Source organism: Pseudorca crassidens, chromosome 17 (assembly GCF_039906515.1).
Source record: "Pseudorca crassidens isolate mPseCra1 chromosome 17, mPseCra1.hap1, whole genome shotgun sequence".
In the NCBI taxonomy this organism is placed as follows: Eukaryota; Metazoa; Chordata; class Mammalia; order Artiodactyla; family Delphinidae; genus Pseudorca; species Pseudorca crassidens.
This window is the reverse complement of record NC_090312.1, coordinates 73,385,701-73,407,428: the sequence shown is the minus strand read 5'-3', so window position 1 is coordinate 73,407,428 and position 21,728 is coordinate 73,385,701. Positions and strand designations below refer to the sequence as shown.

The following is a 21,728-nucleotide window of genomic DNA, read 5'->3' as shown; positions in this document are numbered from 1 at the left end:
CTTTCACTGCTGGGGCCTGGGTTCGATCCCTGGTTGCGGAACTAAGATCCGGCACGCCATGCAACACAGCCAAAACAAAACAACAAAACAACAACATCAACAAACAAAAAACCACACCTGCCAACCTAAAACAAGTCCTCCATGCTGCTTGGCTGTTCTGCTGTGTTTCCCTGATCAAATCCCTTCTCCATTCTTCTCAAGAATTGTTTCAGAAACCCTTTATTCTCCTCAGATCTCTGACGGTGCCTCTAACACCAACCATTCCTCCATTTTTTTCTCAGCAGAAGTCCCTGCCTCTTACCCCACAAAGAAACTGAAGTCAAAGAATTGCCTCTGCTGAGCTAAGTGCTCGCCCAAGGCAGGCCCCCATCCTGGGGAGCCCACTTCCAATGGTAGACCCAGGGCTAGAAAGACTTGGGCTCCTCACCTGACTTGGAACAACTTGAAGGGCCATCTGAGCCTCAGAAGTCCCCATGGAGCTGGCCAAGGCCTTCTCCTCCCTCTGCCCAGTCCTGCTTCCTTCCTTCTTCAGGCGTTGATTACAAGAGGGCTCCCTAGTTCACTTCTCTCTCGCCTGCTAATCCCCACCAGGGTCTGCTTCCCAGGGCATGCGTGTCCTCCCCGCTCTGTGCCCTCTTCCTCAGGAGCCTTCTCTAAACTGTCCTCCTTCTCCACTCATCTCAACACTTCAGCCCCTCTGGCCTTAAGGATTTTTGCATGTGGAACACTAGCTCCCTCCATGGGACCTTAACCTGCTGTTCCCCAATCTTCTTTACCTAACTACCTCCTGCCTATCCATCTGGCAGATCTCACTTCAAACATAACTTTCTCCTGAGGAAAACGGATCAGTTTCCTTTGTCACAGCCTCTCATAGGATGTATTTCTCTCCTTCCCAGCACTTAGAGTTCTGTCTGTCTCCCCTCCCAGATGGAAGCATGCTCCTGGGCTGCTTGCTTTTGCTATTGCATCCTTTGCGTTTTGCACAGCTCCAGGCAGTGTGCTGAATTCTGGACACATTCCCTTGGAGCTTACAATCCACTGAGAGAGACAGTCAGTCATACGGAGGTTAAAGAATGTAGCAGATGTCCCCAGCCCCTCGGTCAGTAAGGAGAAGAACTGGGATTAAATTAATGAACTCCAAAAGACTTAGGCCGAAAGGAGGGGAAGAGGGAAGGGAGAGTGGGAAGAATTATTACAATGACTGTAACTTCTGAAGTTGTTCTGCTGTGGCCTGAAATAGGCAGTGTTTCTTCTGAATTACAGAACATTTTCTCTGTAAATTCCTAGTGATTTAGAACTGCACTGCCCAGTGCGGTAGCCACTGACCACATGTGGCTATTGAGCCCTTGAAACGTGGCTGGTCTTAGTTGAGATGTGTATAAAATGCACATTGGATTTCAAAGATTTGGCATGGGAAAAAAAAGAATGTAAAATACCTCACTAAAAATGTATATTAATCACGTGTTAAAATGATAATATTTTGGATATACTGGGTTAAATAAATTATTGAACTTTTAAAAATGTAGATGCCCTCTTATCTGACATTATTTGCACTCACTGTTAATTGAGCAAAAGTGTTCAATAACCTGGAGAAGACCTGTTAGCTTACTAACCGTCAATCAGATGAGTAAGTTAAGTGAATGTTGGTTAAGAGGACGTCAATACTAGGTAATTCCCTGGCGGTTCAGTGGTTAGGACTCAGTGCTTTCACTGCTGAGGACCTGGGTTCAATCCCTGGTTGGGGAGCTACGATCCGACAAGTCTCGCCGCCAGAAAAAAAAAAAAAAAAAAAACAGCGAGAGAGAGAGAGAGAGAGAGAGAGAACATCAACACTAAATAAACAAGGTAATAACACATTGTGCTATAAAGCAATGTAGCTGACAAAGTACAAAGTAACTAGTGGACCACATTAGAGAGACGTATAATTGGAGAATATGGAAATTTCAGTGGGGCAGGAGTGAAAGCTTGAACTTTAAGGTGGCGGCAAGGTTCAGAGATGTAACTGGACTGTTATGGAGGACTCTGACAAAAGTTCATTCGGTGGAGTGTAGGAAGCTCTTACAGGTCAACTTTTGGTATATTTGGTATATACAGCCCAAGGAAATAGTCACTTATTCCATGCAGCACTTTAACATAAATTTACCAGAAGAAATGGGCCCAACATATACTAGAGAATAATGGTGAGACATCCATAACAGTGCTAGCATTGTGGACTCTTACATGTAAGCATATGAACGGAATAGTGCAAGGCATAATTCGTTTGTATTTTCCTCTACTATCCAACCTAGGCTTAATTTTTAAAAACGTGTCATTGAAGTGTAATGTACATAAACATAGAAAAGTGCACATGTAATAGTAAAGCTTGAATTTGTATAAACATAAAACCATCCATAAAATCAGCACCCAGGGAATTCCCTGGCAGTCCAGTGGTTAGGACTCTGTACTTTCACTGCCGGGGCCCGGGTTCAACCCCTCGTTGGGGAACTAAGGTCCCGCAAGCTGTGTGGTGCGCCCCCCCCCCCAAATCAGCACCCAAAGCAAGAAATAGAGCACTGCAGCACTCCAGACACCTCCCTCAAGGTTCCCTTCAACAATCCTCCCACCCAGGGTACCACTACCTGACTTCTAATAGTATACATTAGTTTTGCCTGTCTTTATACTTTTAGAGAAATAGAATCATATATGTATTCTTTCGTGCCCTATGCTTAATTTTTAAAGAATCAATCCAAATCTCAGATGACTGAATGAATCCAGGCTCAGCATTTTACTGAGTTTGGACAAGCCTCTTAACCTAAGCCTGTTTCCATATCCATAGAAGTGGATTATAAAATGTTTATCTAATAGAGTTGTTGGGAGGATTAAATGAGATTATATATGTGACTGGCACATGGTTGCAGCTGTTACTTGTACTCAAACTTCCAGTCAGTGAACTTCCTGGGAGGTGGAAGACCCCTGGGCACAATTCTCCATAGTGTAAGGGAGGAAATCCACACTATCTGGGCGGAACTTGGCTACTTGATCCCACTTTTGGCCAAAGGAGGAGAGATGCCATTTCTGTTACATATTTATGCATCTCTTCTAGAATATCAGCTTCCTCAAGGGAAGCTATCCTGTTTACCACAGCATGCCCACTACCTAGTGCCAGGTACTGTAAACACACAGTTAAGTATTGGTTGCTAGTTGAACAAATAAATAAGTGCTAACTGTACTGGGGCTTAGGAAATTATGTCAGAAACTGATCCAGTCTTTTGAGCTATGGTTGGCAAAATTACAGTAGTAAAACCAGAGTAAAGTCAATCTCCCTCCTTCTTTCCCTGTGCTGGCAAGAAAAATCCACTCAAATCTAGCACATTCTGTACTTGGAACTTGAGTAAGTATACCGGATCTGAGACCTTCAAAAATAAGGGCAGGATAGTACACTGCTTTTAATATGGAGTTTGCTCAAACTCAACAGCTTTTAATGTACTGATGCCAAGATGCTAAAAAGTTTTTGAAAACACTCTCTTCCCAACATGTCAGCCATGAATAATTTTTTTCCTGGTGTACTTTATCTTGGTTTTCCACCAATATTTTTAAACATCTTCTTGACATTATCCATTTATTAAGACAAACAAACAAACACGGCCAGGGAAGGGGAAAGTAATGTTCTGATGCAATTGCCCTTGGTTCCTTTTACCCTCCACTACTTAATTAAAAATAACTTTTCACTTCTCACAGAGTCACAGAGTGAGAAGTACCTCTTCAAAACCTCCCATCTGTTTTATATTACAATTAAAAGTCTGATTGGCTGGCAAGCCTACCACTCTATAACTGGATAAATCAGGCAAGAAATCACATGGTTATAAAATGAACTAAAAGATTTTAACAAAATAATAGCTTACTGACTATAAAGCAACACTGGTTTTATGCAGATAACTGAGAGACCAAAGCTATTCACAACTGTTGTGTAAAATAAGTATAGTTAATATTCCCTAAGCATCATGACTCCTTTTATAACATTCTTTCAATTTAACACTTACTGAGATTTTCTAAGCACCACGCTAGACACAGGAGCTGTAAATAGCAATCCCTACTCTTCAAAACATGAAGTCTAGTGGGAAAGTTTTATGGAGACACCAGGATAATCAGGAAATGATTCACAGACCTGTGCCTTGAAGGCTGAGTAGGATTCTAACAGGTAGGGAGACAAAGACAAGCAGCCATGAGGAGAGGCACGGAGATAGAAGCATGCACATATATGTTCCGGAAAGATCCAAGTCGCCAGGTCCAGATTAGGAAGTGAAGAAGTCTTGTTATTTAGGCAACAGACAATTATGGAAGATCTTTGAATAGGAGAGATGTGATCAAACCTGTGTGTTTTTTATAAGTTTCTTTACACTCACATATAAGCAGTTGTATTTCCTCTCAGCAGTTATATTTCACACTGTAAATTAATAAATTAGCATTCTGGTTTCATGTGTCAGTCTCACACACTTGATATAGGCATTCTAGTGAGAGGTAAACTCATTTTTGGTGCGTTAACCCATCAGATTTCTAAGGCTAAAAGTAAAATCTAGATGGTGGCAAATTCACCGAGGTGATATAATACTGCACAAACCTGACTGGGTGACCAGTTGGCTTTGCCCAGGTGACACCCTGATGTCACAGAACAATTTCTTCATATTTCTGTAGAATGGAGATCAGAGTGATTAGTGCAATCATCTAAATAAAAGATGAAGGAATGGAATTAGAGCTGTGCCTTTATGTGGGCTGAGATTTTACAACAGATTTCAATGTGCAGGGTGAGGGAGAAGCACGAGATTTCACAGTGGGTGATCAAAGGGAAAATAACACCACTAAGAGATAGAACAAAGAAGGGGCAGGTCCAAGTTGGGAAAAAAAGAACATACTACATTTAAGGTACCAACAGAAGAGTCATATGGAGAGTCATATCTAAAGGCAGTTGAGGGCTTCCCTGGTGGCGCAGTGGTTGAGAGTCCGCCTACCGATGCAGGGGACGCGGGTTCGTGCCCCGGTCCGGGAAGATCCCACATGCCACGGAGCGGCTGGGCCCGTAAGCCATGGCCGTAGAGGCTGCGCGTCCGGAGCCTGTGGTCCACAACGGGAGAGGCCACAACAGTGAGAGGCCCACGTACCACAAAAAAAAAAAAAAAAAAAAAAAAAGGCAGTTGAAAATATGGCTCTAAACGAGGCTCAAGTATTTCCATTTCTTGAGTAAAGATGTGAAGCTGTGTTAACAGATAAAATCACCTGCAAAGGGAGCTCTAAAGGAGAAAAATGGTCTAAGAACAGAATGTTGGGTTAAGTCCTTAAAGGTTCGATCAATACCATAAAATACAAAACCAAAGTGAAATGAGCAATGCCATGTCAGCTTGTACACAGATGTTTTATTTTGGATGTTAACAGTCAACATTGTATGCAAGATTCTCTTACAATGGAAAGTTTTCCCATACATCAAAAAACTCAATTTAGTCAGGGTAATTGCTGTATTAATGCGAAAACCTTATAACAAAATGTGGTATTATATATGTGTAGTCAGTTTCCATGCAAGTATGGCTGCTACATGTATGTCTGGCATTTTTATAACATACTGAAAGAAATTCAAAGGAACATAACAGTATAAAAGGTGATTTAAGATGCCTGACATGTTTAAGATTAAGAAATCTTCTTGCAAAAAGCAACAAAGCAGTTAACTAGAGGATTCAACCAATACCAACCCAAATATGTACTCTGTCCAAAAAGCCCAAGCTGATTTTCAATACATTACATGTGGGATAATTTAATGCTCAAGAAAAATTATGCTTTAAAAAAATATAGCTCTTCCAAGATATTATACTTTGGTAATTGGAGACTATGTTCATCCAAACCAGCTAAGGGCTACATAAAAAAAAAAAAAAAAAAAAAAGGAACCATTATATGTTATTCAAGATAACTGAAATTGAAATGATCCAGTATGATTTTGCTACAATCACTGGTTTTACAAAGTGAAGTTTCTGTGAGAAGTTCACTAATTAGGAAGCAATCAACATACTTAACAAACATGCTACGAAGATTCAAATTGGTTCATCTATTTGTATCAACAAGGCATAATCTTAGTACCACACATTTTCTTCACTTCTCACTACATATAATATGCAAAAATGAGCAAGTAGATTTAAATAGCTTAAAACCCTTTTAGGTCTACTGTTCAAAAGCTAGGCATTAAAATAGTATTTCCATTTCTATCAACATAAAAACATCAGAGAATCTTAAGCTGTTTTTGTTTTAAGGCATAGCATTTTAATATTTGCAAGAATTTGCCTGGTAATGGTTGATTCCATTAAGTTAACTTGAGAACTTGCCATCATTTGCTTTTTATCTTTTCACACAGTGCAAGTGGTGGTTGCTCTTTCCTTCTCTCATAGCAGCAAGCCGATTCTGCTATCTTCTATAGCAGCATACTTCAGGAGTGGAGAGGGAGAGAGTGTGTCAATTACAAATAATTAAAACTACAGTGTACAATTCTATTTACCTGTCAGTGTTTAAGTTGACAGCACACCATTATATGTCTCAAAAAAAATTACATAAAATCTCTACACAAAAGCAAATAAAGACATTCTTTCAAGAAGAAATAAAATAAGTGCAAACACCTAAAACAGGCAACTGAAGCAACTGTTGTAACCTGTAGAGAAACACAAAACATTTATAAAAGGACATATATTTTTATAAATAAAAGATAATGTTCTCTACTTCTGAAACATTGAGTAAATATAATAAACGTCTAAGTGCAGACTGTTTTTAGGGACCAAGTACCATATTATTTTTTAAACAAAATGCAAAAATTTCAAACACATATACAAATCACCAGATTAAATTATATGACCCCCCATATAATTTAAAAAGAAAATATTAAATTATTATTTAGTACATTTTTAGAACTACTTTATATAACCAACATGATTTAAAGGACATAGTGCAATATTTAGGTAGATGTGACATACAGTATAGATATTGTATTCTTTGCAGCTATAACTTACTATTGTTTCATACTTAAAACTCAAAACTGTTCTTTACTATGTTAGCTTGTAATAACAGGAAACAACATTGGCTTCTAGACACCCTGTATAGGTATAAATATCTACATTTAAGCTTCAAAAATGAAAATAAATTATAAAAACAGACTTCTTTCCAATTTACAAAGTTTTCCTGCTCCTACATACTGTACAATACATTCAACAAAACTCTCAGCTCTTCTGAGATTTATGAAGAAAATACTGACTCTTTACTAATAAGGAAAAAACCTTTTTGCAATGCCTTTTGTTTTTAGTACTATGCTCAAATAAATACATTTAACACTGTAGTTAATTTTACTGTTTTTTGAAAAATACCAAAAATTAGTAGTGCGACTTTCTTTCTTTTAAATTCCTTTCCACTGTGTTTCTTTGTAAATGGTAGCCTAAGTAAATCAGCAGATAGGCAAAAGTACTTCATAAAACCATGAGTGCTTTCTATACAGAGACTAGTTTCAGAAATCATACATACTCATAAAACCTATCTATAACAAAACCGCAGCATCAGGAGAGTAGCAACATATATCTTTTGAAGAAAATATGTGAGAATTTACTTTTAGAATACCCAGGAATATTCTAATATGATTTCCCCATCTTGTTCTTTAAAAACAATTTTTTAAAATCTTACGTCTTAAAAAATAAACTGTGAAATTGCCTACCCCTTACTTAAGTGCCTAGCTTTCTGCTTGCCCAATATGAAAAAGGATGCAAACCATTTTAGGGCTGTATTAAAACTTTAAAAACAGTTAATCAACAAAAAAAATTCATTGCAGCCTAATTTGGTATAGAATCTAATAAGGAAGTGGGGCATTTCATCCGTTTTAATAACAATCACAGTATGAGAGCTCTTGAGGTACTGCCTGTAGCTGTATAAGTGCTCAAATATCTTCTTGCTTGTTCCGTCATGATAAGTTGGTCTTCCGTCTTCCCATAAACCACTGTTTCCCATTCACAAGACTAGGAAGGCAATATTAATAGTGATGTGAAAATTACTAAGATAACTATCCATTCTACTTCACAATTAGACTTTTAAAAAATCAATTAATTGATTGGATATTTAATAATTATTGTAAAAAATGTTTTTGATAACAGCATTGTGATTCTTTTTAAATAATGATGTTTCAAAAATACATACTAAAATATTTATGATCAAGTTTTTTAAGTCAATTTTTTAGCTATCTATAGGACTGTGGAGGCAGTTTAAAATTTCTGTTCCCACAACTGCCCCTCAAATCAAATCAGTCTAAACATGGAAAGAAATGTCAGTCATTACTGCTTCAAAGTTTTGCAAAAGATTTAAAGAGAGAATGCAATGTCAAAAAATGAACCAAGAATGCTTTATGTCTTGCAAATCAGGAAATATATCATAACACAAAGTCAAGTTTACGTTTGTTTCATTTGTTTTCTTCCCTTATTATAGAGTAAAGGTTACTACTCCATAGGTATGACCTGCTATGTAATAAAATTTCCTGAAAAGTTCTGTGTTAAACACTGGTAAATGGGGATTCAGAGAATGTGTTACATGGCTCTGTGAAGAGCAGTGGCTCAAGAAAGAGAGGAGGTGGCCACATCTGATTGCCAAAGATGTTTTCAAGAAATGCTTGAATGTCAGGAAGGATAGCTCTGCAGTCACTGCAGTGTAAAGAAGAAAACTTCCTCCTCAATGACCTCTCAAATTCTCTTGGTTGAATTCTTAAGATAACAAAGTAAAAATTTCTCCAGCCTTCATTTGCAGTTACATAATGGCTGCATAGCATCAGAAAAAAGGATTCTGTTTTACAACTTTGAGCCAGAAAGTTCACTGGAAACCATTATATCGATACCAACAAAATCAAGTTTGAAACTGCTTCCAACCACTTACCCTTTAAAAGTAGCAATCAGGGCTACAATTATTTATTACAGAAGAGGTGCCAGAAGTAGATTTAGATATTTTTAGTTTAAAAATGAAACAGTGCTTAAGAAATCACCAGAAGAGTGATTCCAATTGTCTTTACTATGTTAGCTTGTAATAACAGGAAACAACATTGGCTACCATTCCAATTGTTTAGTTTATATGTGCCCTGATGAGCGAGTCTCTCAAAAACCCAAATCTAGTTTGAGTGACAAAACAATGGTGAATGTCTAGTTACTATTATAGTCAATTTTGAATTTAAAAGAAAAAGTATAATTTCTGATCAGTAGGTCCAAAGTAATAATTGAATGAACAACAACAAAAATCACTGAAAGAAATTTATAAATTCATACCTGAAGATTCTTTTCCAATGTGACAACTTTGGAAGTGTTAGGGTTTGGTTTCTTTTTATTAAGTGTGTATGTTTTGTTGGTTGAATTTATATCTTGTTTTTCAGGAGTCAAGTTGCACCTATTGTCATGTATTTCCAATAATGGTATCATTAATAAAGATGTTGTAAATATATTTTCTGACTAAGAGAAAAAAGAAAGAGGAAAATAAAATAACTAATTCAAAAATGGAGACAAATAGAGGGACTACTGAGTAAGTGGTAGTGGAAGCCCTGTTCATTTCCCTCCAAGAAAGCTTCTGGTTCCGATGAAATTTCTAGTAATGCAGTAAAATTAAATATTTAAGAAATGAACCAAAGATATTGAAATTTAAAGCTTTGAGAACTACCATTTTTTGACATCATACATAAGGGAGCTAACTCCCCTCAAGACCAAACAAATATAAAAAGCAAAGAAGTAAATAAGATATTCTCTACAGTTAATTGTTTCTCTCTGAATTAGGCAGAATACTACTAAAGGAAACCGTCTAAGAAGCTCTAATGAATTAGCCACACAATGAGTAAAACACAGGAACCACTAGGACATAAAGCAACCATCTTAATATAAGAAAAATTCTTTACAAACCTGCATGCCTGAAAGATCTTCAGTTACTAGTTGAGTGGCTGGTTCTTCTTTTTCCCAATTATCTAAGACTAGTGATTTTCTGACCTTCTTTACAGAAGCAGTATGCTAGAATGGATAATTTACAACAGGAACATTATGGTCAAGTCACTTGAACACGGTAAGACTTTTATTAACAACAATACTAAAAGATCACCTCTTGTTTGCAGCTTTTGTAAGCTGGTTCATCTTCCTCTTTGAGGAATATGTCTGTTCCAGTTTCTTCTTTTAAAACTTCCCGAATATCTTCTTCCAAGAAGGCAAGTGGCTGTGACTAAATTATTTTTAAAAGGGTTTTTAAAAAGCCTTTTATAGCAATTCCTTTTTCTCCCCATATATAGAAACCCATCTTTTATACTTTTTCATTATTGGCATAACTTTCTCCCAGTCCCTATAGATACATACACAGATGAAAAAGATGTGATCACTGCTCTCAAATAGCTATGGCAAAAATAATATTGCAAAATATTATTGGCAAAAATAATACTGCACATTGCAAGCACTGAATGAAGTGTGCCACTTTCTTCACGCTAGGGCACTAAACAAAAGTCTTCCTTTTGGGGAACCTATTACAGCTCCTGCTTCAATCAGGATCCTCAAAATTAAACAGAAAAGCGATTATTTCCCGAAGTATTTTTATATAAAAATAGGAAACATAGAACGAATTGGGACTACAGTAGCTCTCCTTCTTCTATTTTTATTGTACTTATTGCATAGTATCTAATTACTAGTTTACATGTTTCTCTTACTACTAAATATGTGAGCTATTTGAGAGCAGTGATCACATCTTTTTCATCTGTGTATACATCTCTGCACACCTAGCCTTAAGCTTAGAGCTGAGACACAGTGTTCAAGAAGTGTGTGCATGTGCATGTGTGTCTGTGTGTGTCTATGTGTGTACTGGAGTGTGGGAAGACAGGATACAAAAAAAACGTGAATATGGGCTGAATGATGAAATAGTCTCAAAAGATTATTCATCTATCTGTTTAAAAAAAAAAAAAAGGTAATCAAAGCGCCACTAAACAAAAGAACAAACTGGCAGCATGTAATGACCAGCAGCTTATGTTCCCAGTCGACAAAGTTAGGGAGAGTAGCATTCATATATAAATGAGATTTCACAGCACTTACAAAAACTTTAAAAATGGAAACAGAATTTTTTTAAAGTGCTCTCATCTACAGCCTGAGACATGCAGGAATTATGTCAGTATTTCTGTGTGTTGCTCCAAGAGATCTTGTTTTAAGAATTACATTTCACAAAGAATATAGATAAGGTGCTCTTAAAAAGAAACCTGGAATCTATTTTTCCCCTGTAAGAATACAAGTGTCCTAAGATGTGGTGCATATGTACAAGGGAATAATACTCAAGCCATAAAAAGGAAGGAAATAATACCATTTGCAGCAACATGGATGGACTTAGAGATTATCATACTAAGTAAAGTAAGTCAGACAAAGACAAATACCGCATGATATCACTTACATGTGGAATCTAAAATAGACACAAATGAACTTATCTATGAATCAGAAGCAGATTCACAGACATAGAAAACAGATTTGTGGTTGCCAAGGGGGAAGAGGGGTGGGGGAGGGAAGGATTAGGAGTTTGGGGCTAGGAGATGCAAACTATCATATATAGAATGGATAAATAACAAGGTCCTACGGTATAGCATAGGGAACTGTATTCAATATCCTGTGATAAACCATAATGGAAAAAAATATGAAAAAGAAAGTATATATATATGTGTGTGTGTGTGTGTAACTGAATCACTTAGCTGTATAGCAGAAATTAACATAACACTGTAAATCAACTATACTTCAGTTTCAAAATAAAAAAAGAAAGAATACAAGTGTCCTAGAAAGTCAACCTCTAAGAAGTGCCTTTGACCCACTGTAAGATACACAAGAAAGCTCAGTGGTGAGCACATAGTAGGTACTCAGTAAACAACTGGAGGAGGAGGAGCGGAAGGAATGAAAAGTCAGCTCGCTACAAATGAGCCTACAGATACTTTAGAAATTTTAATTACAAAATCAATACTTTCTTTTTATCTTAAATTGCTGGTGAAAATGACCTGTTTTGGCAATGGATAAATTCTTCCGAAACATGAACAAACTGACAGGGACTTAGATATCTGAAACCTAATTTCTTATGCACTATTATTAAAATGATAATTTTTACTCAACGTATATGTTGACCAAATGACCCTGAGGCACTGTCAGAATTTTTCAACTGTCTTCAAATTATTGCTTATTTGTCGAATTCCCAATTAGGCTACACACCCTTCTGAAGGCAGGAAGCATACCTGACATGTTTAACATTACATCCCCAAAAGCCTAGCTCAGTGCCTGGCACATAATAGGCACTCAATCAATATTTATCAAATTAATGATAAATTTTTTAAACGAATAACAAAATGCTGAAACAGATTAAATCAATTAGGTAATTCCATACAATGGACTAATACAAAAACATTAAAAATTATGGGATAAATATATACAATTTATTAAATTTTAAAAGGTTACAAAAGAGTACACAGTGTGATCCCACTTTTATTATGTATATATTCATAAAAACTAAAAAGTTTAGAGAACTCTAAAGAGAATATAATTGTTCATAGTAGCATATGGAACTAAGTGACAAAAAGACTTGATCAATCCTACTATGTACCCTCAAACAGTATTTCAAAAAAAGGAAAAGACTAGGAGATCTGAGTGTGAGACATGCTCTTTGGTAGAAAATTGATTAAATCAAGTAAACTAGAATTTATTAATTGATTTACTCAAAATGTGACTAAAAATAGAAGATAACTAAAGTACCCTAGAAGTGACCAATATTTTAAAAATCATATTTTATTTCTAATGTACGTAATTTGTCAGAAGTCTTTATCTGCCTAGAATCATAGTGCCCATGGTTCACCTAAGGTACTTCAAAATTATCTGTGTGCTAACACAGGTAACAATTCCCACCTCTGTTCATGTACTACTATTGTTACCACTATTATTAAAATAATAATAGCAGCAACTAAGCACATACTACTTGAAACTTAGTACCAGCCTCTTTATTTCTATTATCTATCTTCACAAATAACCTGCTGGGGTGTTTTATGATATCCACTGAATAGAAGAGGAAACTGAGCCTTAAAGAGGTATCATGATCAATCAGTTTCATAAATATTATTAGGAAAGTACTTATGTATATCAAAATATTAAAATTATTTTATTCTACTGTAGGTAACTGCTACTGAAACTACTAAAAGGTGGGTTTTAGTATTAAGCAATGAGTTCTACTGAAACTTGACTTGCCTTCTCTAGACGATATAAAGAAAGTCTGAATTCAAAAGAAGCCAAGCAAAGGTTTACTTACAAGGAAAAAGATTAACACAAATTCAAACTTATAAATCGAGATAACATTTTTTTAATCCAGTTCATTGAACATCTTTTTTAAAATGTTAAAAATCAAGGATAAAAATCAAAATTTGTGTCTTATTAAAATTAGGAAAATTCTTAAAAATAAAAGGAGTATACATACCACAGTTTTAAGAGGTCCATATTTTTTCTCCTGAGCAGCAAGCGCATTCTTAAAAGGAGTGGGAGTTCTTGGTGTGGTACCCAATATAGATCTTCTAATAGTAGGTGTTCTAAACCTATCCAATCATTTAGATATTTGTATTACAGTCAAAATTTGATTTCATATGAGTTAAGGAAGGTAAAGCCACAATAAAAGCACACACTATATTTTCTTGTATATACACATGCTTTATTTAAACATTCCAAGACTTTTAAAGCGTGCCTGCCTAAACTATTCTTATTCCAATCAATCATCTTAAAATAGAAAAAAGACTAATGCAGAAATAAGTACTAAAAATGTTGTTTGCTCAAGATCAAAGTTTTATACTACATTTAGCTGGTTTTCAGTCTCCTAGGGATAAAACATAAGGTTATGATTTTTTTAAAATTCTAAATCCCATATGGACAGGGGTGATGATATATGTATAAATGGACAAAAGGTAATCTGCTCTTGAAATTGTGCTTCCCATTTTCTCTAACATAATTATTTAATATGTACTTACCCTACATTTTCCTTTTGATCTTTGGGGGTTGTTTCCTTATGAAGAGGAGTTGTAATGAGAACTTTCTGCCCACAAATAGGGGTTGATGTGAATGAAGGATTTTCTATATTAATTTGTTCATTTCCAGGACACGTGTTGAAAAACTAAAAAAGGAAGAGAGTTCAAAGACAATTTCTAAAATGTCAAAATCCTACCCAAATATCAAACTGATAAGATTTTCAAATTATTTCTCCATTCCTTTTAGGAAAGGATTATCAATAATACATTTACATTCCACTCCATAAAAATTAAGCTCCAAGAGGGCAGGCATTTTTGTTTTGTTCATCACTGCCTCCGCAGAACAGTGTTTAAGAGGTAACAGGTATTCAAAAAATAGCCGCTTAACAAATATTCAAAAGTAACAAAACACAATAAAAAAATTTCCAAACAGTGCATCTTATCAAATAGGAATCTATAGAAACCATAAATAGCTGCTGTGTTAAATGTAAGCTTTGTACAACAGTGTAACTGAAAAAAATGTTTTATGATTTTATTAATAAATGATCTTAAGTGTTCCTTTCTATAAGAATATTTAGAACTCAGAATATAATAACAGTGCTTTGCTAAGAAGAAGTACAGTTGTCTGGCAAATTTGCCTATTTAGAACACAGCTCAGAACCTTTGAGCAGCCAAAATCGGTATCATAGAGCCTGTTTTCCAAATGACACAATTTACTCATTGGATCTTAACTTACATACAATTGTGAAATACTACTTTATTTCTGTAGCCAACATAGTAGAAGCAATGGTAAGAAAAAGTGGAAATTGCCAGGGACTTTCCTGGTGGTCCAGTGGTAAAGAATCTGCCTTCCAATGCAGGGGACACGGGTTCGATCCCTGGTCGGGGAACTAGGTTCCCACATGCCGCGGGCACCAAAACTACTGAGCTCACGTGCCTCAGCTAGAGAGCCCGCATGCCGCAAACTACAGAGCCCAAGCTCTCTGGAGCCTGCGCATCACAACGAGAGAAAACCTGCATGCCACAACTAGAGAGAAGCCCGCACTCTGCAAGGAAAGAAGATTCCGCATGTCTCAGTGAAGATCCCACATGCTGCAACTAAGACCTGACGCAGCCAAAAAAAATAATAATAATAAATAAATTAAGGAAAAAATGGAAATCGCTTTAAGGTTGCTTATAACTGGAATGAATTCTATAATAGCTCTATCACTTCTGATGCCCATAAATCATAGGATAAAATCCAAGTTCTTTGCCATGGGATATACAATCTTTATAATCATGCCTCACCTTCTCAGCCATTTTCCACCTTACAATTTACTGTTCAATGAAAATTGCAGGTACACAAAACTCCAAAAATAGAAAATTGCTAGTCTGCTCAAGCCTGGTTCACCTTCCTCAGGATACTCTGTAACTCTTGGGGTGGGGGGTGGACACACTACCTGCATTGTAGCCTATGTAAATAGCATCCCCTGAAGCAGAGGGGGTGCCATTTTCAGAGAAAACAGTGGCTGTATACTTACTACCAGATCCTCATCTTCCCAGCATCAAAAACATACCTCCAATAATATCCCAACATCCTCTAAGTTTATTTGGCCATTAAACTTCCTTCTTCTCCTATTGGACTTTTTAACCTCTGTCAAGACACTTTAAGCAAACACCAGCTTCATCTCTTTCTTAATAACTGACCTTGGACAAATTGCCTAACTTCTGAATTTCATTTACCTACCTCTAAGGTTTTCTTAAAGAGCATTAACTAAGATACTATAAGAAAAATGTTTAGCACACAGCCTGGAACATGGTGTTCATTAAGAAAGATAGTATTATAAAATAAAAGGTGCAGTTTGCCTTGATATAAATATCTGCTCCCCAGGGATATAACTACAGGAGAAAGCAGATAGTTCCTGACATCCCTAAACAACCTACTGACACATGAAATTCTTATAGGGAGCAGTTGTCTATGAATATATACCTGATATCTCTTGAACAGTCAGTCAGGAAACTGGCTCCCAGTCTCAGCTCTGCCATTAGATAACTTTGGGCAAATCATTTTATCTTTCTGGGCCTATTTCCTGATGAGTTCTATAAAGATGTAGAACTACGTATCTAAAACATCCCTTTCCGCTCTAAAAATTGTAAGATAAAATGCAACTACTACACTTTGTGAGATACTTTGCTGATTTACCATAGCTCAGCACTCTCCTGTATACATTTAAATACATTATCCATTTTTATGTGTTATCAAAGCAAGGAACTGTTAGTATGGATGTTAAAGATCTAATTTAATCCAACTCGTCAGCATTTGGAAAACATAAATAAAAATGACACTACTACCTGTGAAGGAGAAAATGGTAGTGTTTTCACCGGTGTGTGTTTTAGTGCCGTATTACCACCATCATTGAATGAGCCATCACCAGGGTTGCTGCCTGGGGACTGACCCACTCGCATTCTTCTCTTCTTTCTGAGGATGGTTGGTGGAGTGCTAAACTTAGCCACACTTGGGGATGTTAAAGGAACAGCCTCACTGTCTGCACTGTTACAACTGTTTTTTTTCCCTTCAAGTACAAGACTGACGTTAAATTGACATTCCATGGCTCCTTCGTTGTGCTGAATTCGCATTAGTTTAACTGGTGTGGACTTGACAGGAGAAGCAGCAGCATCAGAAAGATCAAAGCTAGTAACATCACTCCATGCTACAGGATCCTGCAATAAATTAAATTCTTAACTAAAGTTATTAATATTATAACGTCGTTAAATCTAGTCTTGAACATAGGATGATGATTTCCAGAGTTAATTAACTACTCATTTTTATCAGTAGAAATAGGCTTTCCTTGGTTCATCTTTTTTTTAAGCAAGCCCATACGAGAGGAACAGATTATGCTTTTACGACAACTCCAGTTGGAACATTCCAAAGTAATATTTCATCTAATTCTAAGTAGCTGAAGCTTACTGTCAAAGTACTTTATATGAAAATAACAAATTATTTTAAGTTATTTTTATAAGAGAGTACAGTTCGTCATAAAACTTCACATTCTATTCCACATCAGAAAACTTTACACTCTATTCCACATCTACATAATCATTTGGTAATATGTATGGAATATCTTCAAAGTGGTCATACACCGTGATCCAAAAATTCAGTTTAACCTAAGGACATAATCATGATTTTGCACAAAGCTTTATGTATGTTCTTTAATTTGTAATACTGAAAAACTGGACACCACATAAATGGTGTAAATAAATAAATAATAGTATGTTGGATAAATAAATTTTGCTACATTCATATGACAGAATACCATGAAGCGATTAAAACTCAAGTTTAAAAATGAGTTAAGAGGGCTTCCCTGGTGGCGCAGCGGTTGAGAATCTGCCTGCCATTGCAGGGGACACGGGTTCGAGCCCTGGTCTGGGAGGATCCCACATGCCGCGGGGCAACTAGGCCTGTGAGCCACAACTACCGAGCCTGCGCGTCTGGAGCTTGTGCTCCGCAACAAAGAGAGGCCACGACAGTGAGAGGCCCGCGCACCGCGATGAAGAGTGGCCCCCACTCGCCACAACTAGAGAAAGCCCTCGCACAGAAACGAAGACCCAACACAGCCAAAAATAAATAAATAAAATTAAAAAAAAAAAAAAGAAAGCAAGGATGTTTACAAAAAAATGAGTTAAGAAAACAGGGACATGCTCATGATATAATGTGGGAAAAAAATTCACAAACATAATACATTAGTGTATGTTTGGGTTTAAAAATGTATACATATATGTGTGTTTTATATGTCTATAACACAGCCTGCAAGGAAATACCTCAAATTATTAACTCTGGGTTTATGGGGGTTTTAATTTTCTTCCTACAGTGTTCTCTACTTTCCAACTATCTCTAATATACAACTTGTATAATAAATACATAAATATATATATATATATATATATTTTTTTTTGGCCAGAAACCACTGCAAAATATCAGAACAAAATTAAGCATGACAAGGTAATGTGTAACATAAAACTGGTCAGTGTCCATTAAACGGAGTTTCTGAACATGTAACCACATAACAAAAACTGAGCTTTTGATAATCTCACAATTTCAAACTTACAGATTCAATAAGTTCTAGAGTCTCTGCAAATTCTGGGATGGTCTGTAGAGAGGACAGCACAGCGTTTGCCTCCACAGCCAGGAACTTTGTGGGTGAGTTCTGCTGAGCAGACACAGCCTGATTTTCATCCAGACCGTAAAACTCACTAGTGTGCTCCTCGAGGCTTAGAGTATTAGACATGCTATCATCCATGAGGAAACTACCAGACCAGCTAGAAAAGCTTCCAGGTTGCTAAAAGTACAAAAGAAATTTGAACATTATTTGTCATTCCCAATCTAAGCAAAAATTTGGATTTTAAGTAAAAATTTTTTCTAGACCAACATACTTCACAACATTTCAGCTAAAAATATAGTAGCAAATATACCATCTTTCCTCAAAACTGATATAAAAACTTTTAAAATTAAACCTCATCTTGACTATATTTTTTTCTAACTAAATTTTTCTTAAATCTATAAAGTCATGGTGAGATAAAACTAGTAATGTACCATATATACTACAACATAAGGTCCAAACTCCTAGAATCTGTCTTTTCTCTACCTTTCTAACTTCATCTCCCAACTCAAGCCCCCGCTCCCAGGGAATAGTGAATACCCAACTATAGTACAGTACTTGCAATTCCCTGATAAGTTTTGGTCTTTCACCCTGGATAAAGGGAGCAGCCTTTGCACACACTGCTGTTCCCTTCATCCGGAATGCTCAACCTACTGACCAGGGAAAATTCCTATTCCTCATTTAAGATACAGTTCAAATATTGGAAAGTTCCCCATCTGATTATACACTTCTACCTGTTTCTGTTTATAATAATGTCCTAGTTCATCTTTTTGCTAATATATAATCACTGCCTGTCTTTCAAGACTGAGCTCAAATAGGATTTCTTCCAGGAACCCTTCTGACTACCTAAATCTCCATCTTCTATGAACTCCCATAAAACTGTGTTACTTATTATATCACACTGGATGCTGTTTCTTATCTGTGTCCCCACTGTCCTTTGAATTCAGGGACTGTGTCATTTTTCTTTATCTCTCTAGAGATGTACACTGGCCAATTTACTTATCTTTTGAGCCTAGTTTCCTAGTGTCTCATAATGAAAAACAAGAAGAGAGACCTTGAAGAGCCATGGCCAAGAAACATTATGTAATTTGAGAACTGTTAACAATAGTAGATCCCAAGAGATCTCATTACAAGGAAAAAAACATTTTTTCCCTTTTTCTTTTTTTTTTTTGGTACCTATATGAGACAATGGATGTTCACTAAACTTATTGTGGTAATCATTTCACAATATGTAAGTAAAATCATTATGCTGCACACTTTAAACTTATATGGTGCTATATGTTAATTATATTTCAAAAAAACTAGGAAAAAAACAGAAAGAAACAGGATGTAAAGTGTATAGCACTGTCCAACAGAATCTGTGAGGTGATGAAAATGTTCTGCACCTGAAACTGCTCAATATGGGCGCCAGCCACATGAGCAACAACAATGTGGCCAGTGCAACTGAGGAGCTGAATTTTTAAATTTCGAATTAAATGTGTCTAACAGTTACCATATTTTAGAGAGCACACTGCTCAGTCCATAGGAAGCACTCCATAAACAGTACCTATGACTATTAAATAAAAAATTACTAGAATATGCTAGATATTCACAATAGCAAAATGTTAAGTTTCGAGTTTAGTAAGGTGAAAAAACAAATTTTCAACATTGTTGCAAAACAGGTCCCACCTGTTTTAAAGATTCCTATAAATAAAAGAAATTAAAGCAATCTTATTTCACTAGCAGAGCCACCTTCCGAGTTTACAATCACTTTCTGGAGATAACTTCCAAACATATACATTTCAACTAAGTTTGTGGGCAGGAAAAAGGTTCAAAGAGGGAGGTTTACTAGGCCCACTGGCCCGATTCTGAATCCCTAGCAACCAACCACCTAATTTGCAGGGTTAATATAAGGATCACCAGGAATACATATAACACATCTACAACAGTGGAACGTAATGAATGCTCAGTAAAGTGGCAATCATTATCATCACATAATTGTCTAGAATAAATACTTTATATGCATATGGAGTCTATTATACTGGGTGCAGCAATTTCCCTCTAGAACCTCCAATCTCCCTATTCAACCAGATCTTTATGAGAGTGGATTTTAGACAGAAACTATGAAAAAAAATTAATAACTTTCTTTTTTAATGCAAATTGCAATTCTTTTAGCTAATTAAATTTTCCTGTTATAGTAAAAATGATAGACTATTATCAAAAAATTTTAAATGTGCTTAAACATGATAACCTACAAATGTGAACTCTGTAACCATGATTATTTATTTGCAGCTTCTTAATAAAACTGAAATTAACTTTAAAATAAGTACACTTCAGGTCTCCCTATTTGCCCACGGTTTTTGCAGTTTCAAAACAAAAATTACTTTTCTCATGGTGTATATCTCATCTACTACAATTAACAAATGTCATTTTTATTAATACTCTCTGAAATGGTATAAAGACATCGCCAGTTGCCTCATAATACTATTTCAAGTCCTCAGGTTATTCTATTTAGTAATTTTGTATTAGTCACTCTAAATATATTGTCCCCTCATTCAGCCCCAAACCAAGAAAAACACTTTCCTAAACGTAAGAAGGCCCAGGGTATTAAACTTTTTAAATTGTCATTTAAATATAAACTTTTTTTTCCTTTTAATCCATCTAGCATAGCCTGTTTAACTTAGCTAGAATCATTACCATTTATCCTGATTTAATACTCCTAGTTGGTCTTATCAACCAAATCTCAGACAATACTTTTCATACCTGATAACCAAAACCCAAGATCCATAGAAAAATTTCTTTAGAGAGCATAAAATCTAAATGTTTCCTTTTCCCATATTTTTAACATTATAACTTTTTCCAATTTACTGAATTTGTGTTCTAAATGTAGTAAACAGGAAAACATTTTCAAAGAGACAATAAAAATAATTCTGAAGCACAAAAATCTGTACACATCTATTAAATTCCTTGTTTTTTAAGCTTTTTTTTTTCTATTAAGGCCATTATCACATGGAATGTCCAAAGTAAAACCAAAGCCTAATCTGAACCACACGACATTTTCACAGATATACATATTGAAGGTTATACCTTAAGTCTGTTTGATATTTATGACTCAAGAAGCATCTTAATACAGAACACTGTAAAATATGTTCAAAGAGATGCATATCAAAAACAGGCAACTTCAAAGTTGCAAATTAGAAAAACTATTTTTAGTCCATATTAAAATCTGAAGTCACACTGAATATGCTTTTTCCACTTGCTGGCATGTGAAAGTCAGTCCTGATTAAAACTATAAGAGCATATAAAGCATATAAAAGATTCTAACAATAAAATCTAAACACTTAAGCTTATTTCTTACTGATGGAACTCGCTTTCTTCTAACTTCATTCTCAGCTGACATAAGAAGCAACTCAAGTTCCTTTATTTTTTTTTCCTTATCAGGGTCTTCATCAACAAAGGGTTGCTAAAATAAGTTAAATAAAAGAAAAAAAACAGGCTACTTACAAAATTGCTTTATTATTATTATTAATGTTCTAATTTTTATTTTCTTCTATGCAACATAAAATCTATTTTCTCTAATAAAGCTTAATACTACTAAATCC

General features: G+C 35.7%; 1 protein-coding gene across 7 annotated transcripts in view; it reads right to left on the bottom strand.

The window, feature by feature from the left end:
* Positions 1-5,372: 5,372 nt before the first annotated feature.
* The window catches only part of MYBL1 (MYB proto-oncogene like 1), a 33,841-nt gene continuing 17,485 nt past the window's right edge, over positions 5,373-21,728 (bottom strand). The window contains exons 8-16 of one of the 7 annotated variants that reach the window (XM_067712176.1): positions 21,485-21,589; positions 18,097-18,327; positions 16,343-16,711; positions 14,015-14,157; positions 13,474-13,588; positions 10,108-10,224; positions 9,915-10,019; positions 9,294-9,473; positions 5,373-6,440 (exon numbers count right to left, since the gene is read on the bottom strand). In XM_067712176.1, coding sequence (XP_067568277.1) covers positions 6,399-6,440; positions 9,294-9,473; positions 9,915-10,019; positions 10,108-10,224; positions 13,474-13,588; positions 14,015-14,157; positions 16,343-16,711; positions 18,097-18,327; positions 21,485-21,589 — 1,407 coding nt within the window. In that variant the 3' untranslated portion in view covers positions 5,373-6,398. Of the gene's footprint in view, positions 8,007-9,293; positions 9,474-9,914; positions 10,020-10,107; positions 10,225-13,473; positions 13,589-14,014; positions 14,158-16,342; positions 16,712-18,096; positions 18,328-21,484; positions 21,590-21,728 lie in introns of all 7 variants that reach the window. The other 6 variants (XM_067712175.1, XM_067712179.1, XM_067712180.1 and 3 more) reach the window with 6 other exon arrangements.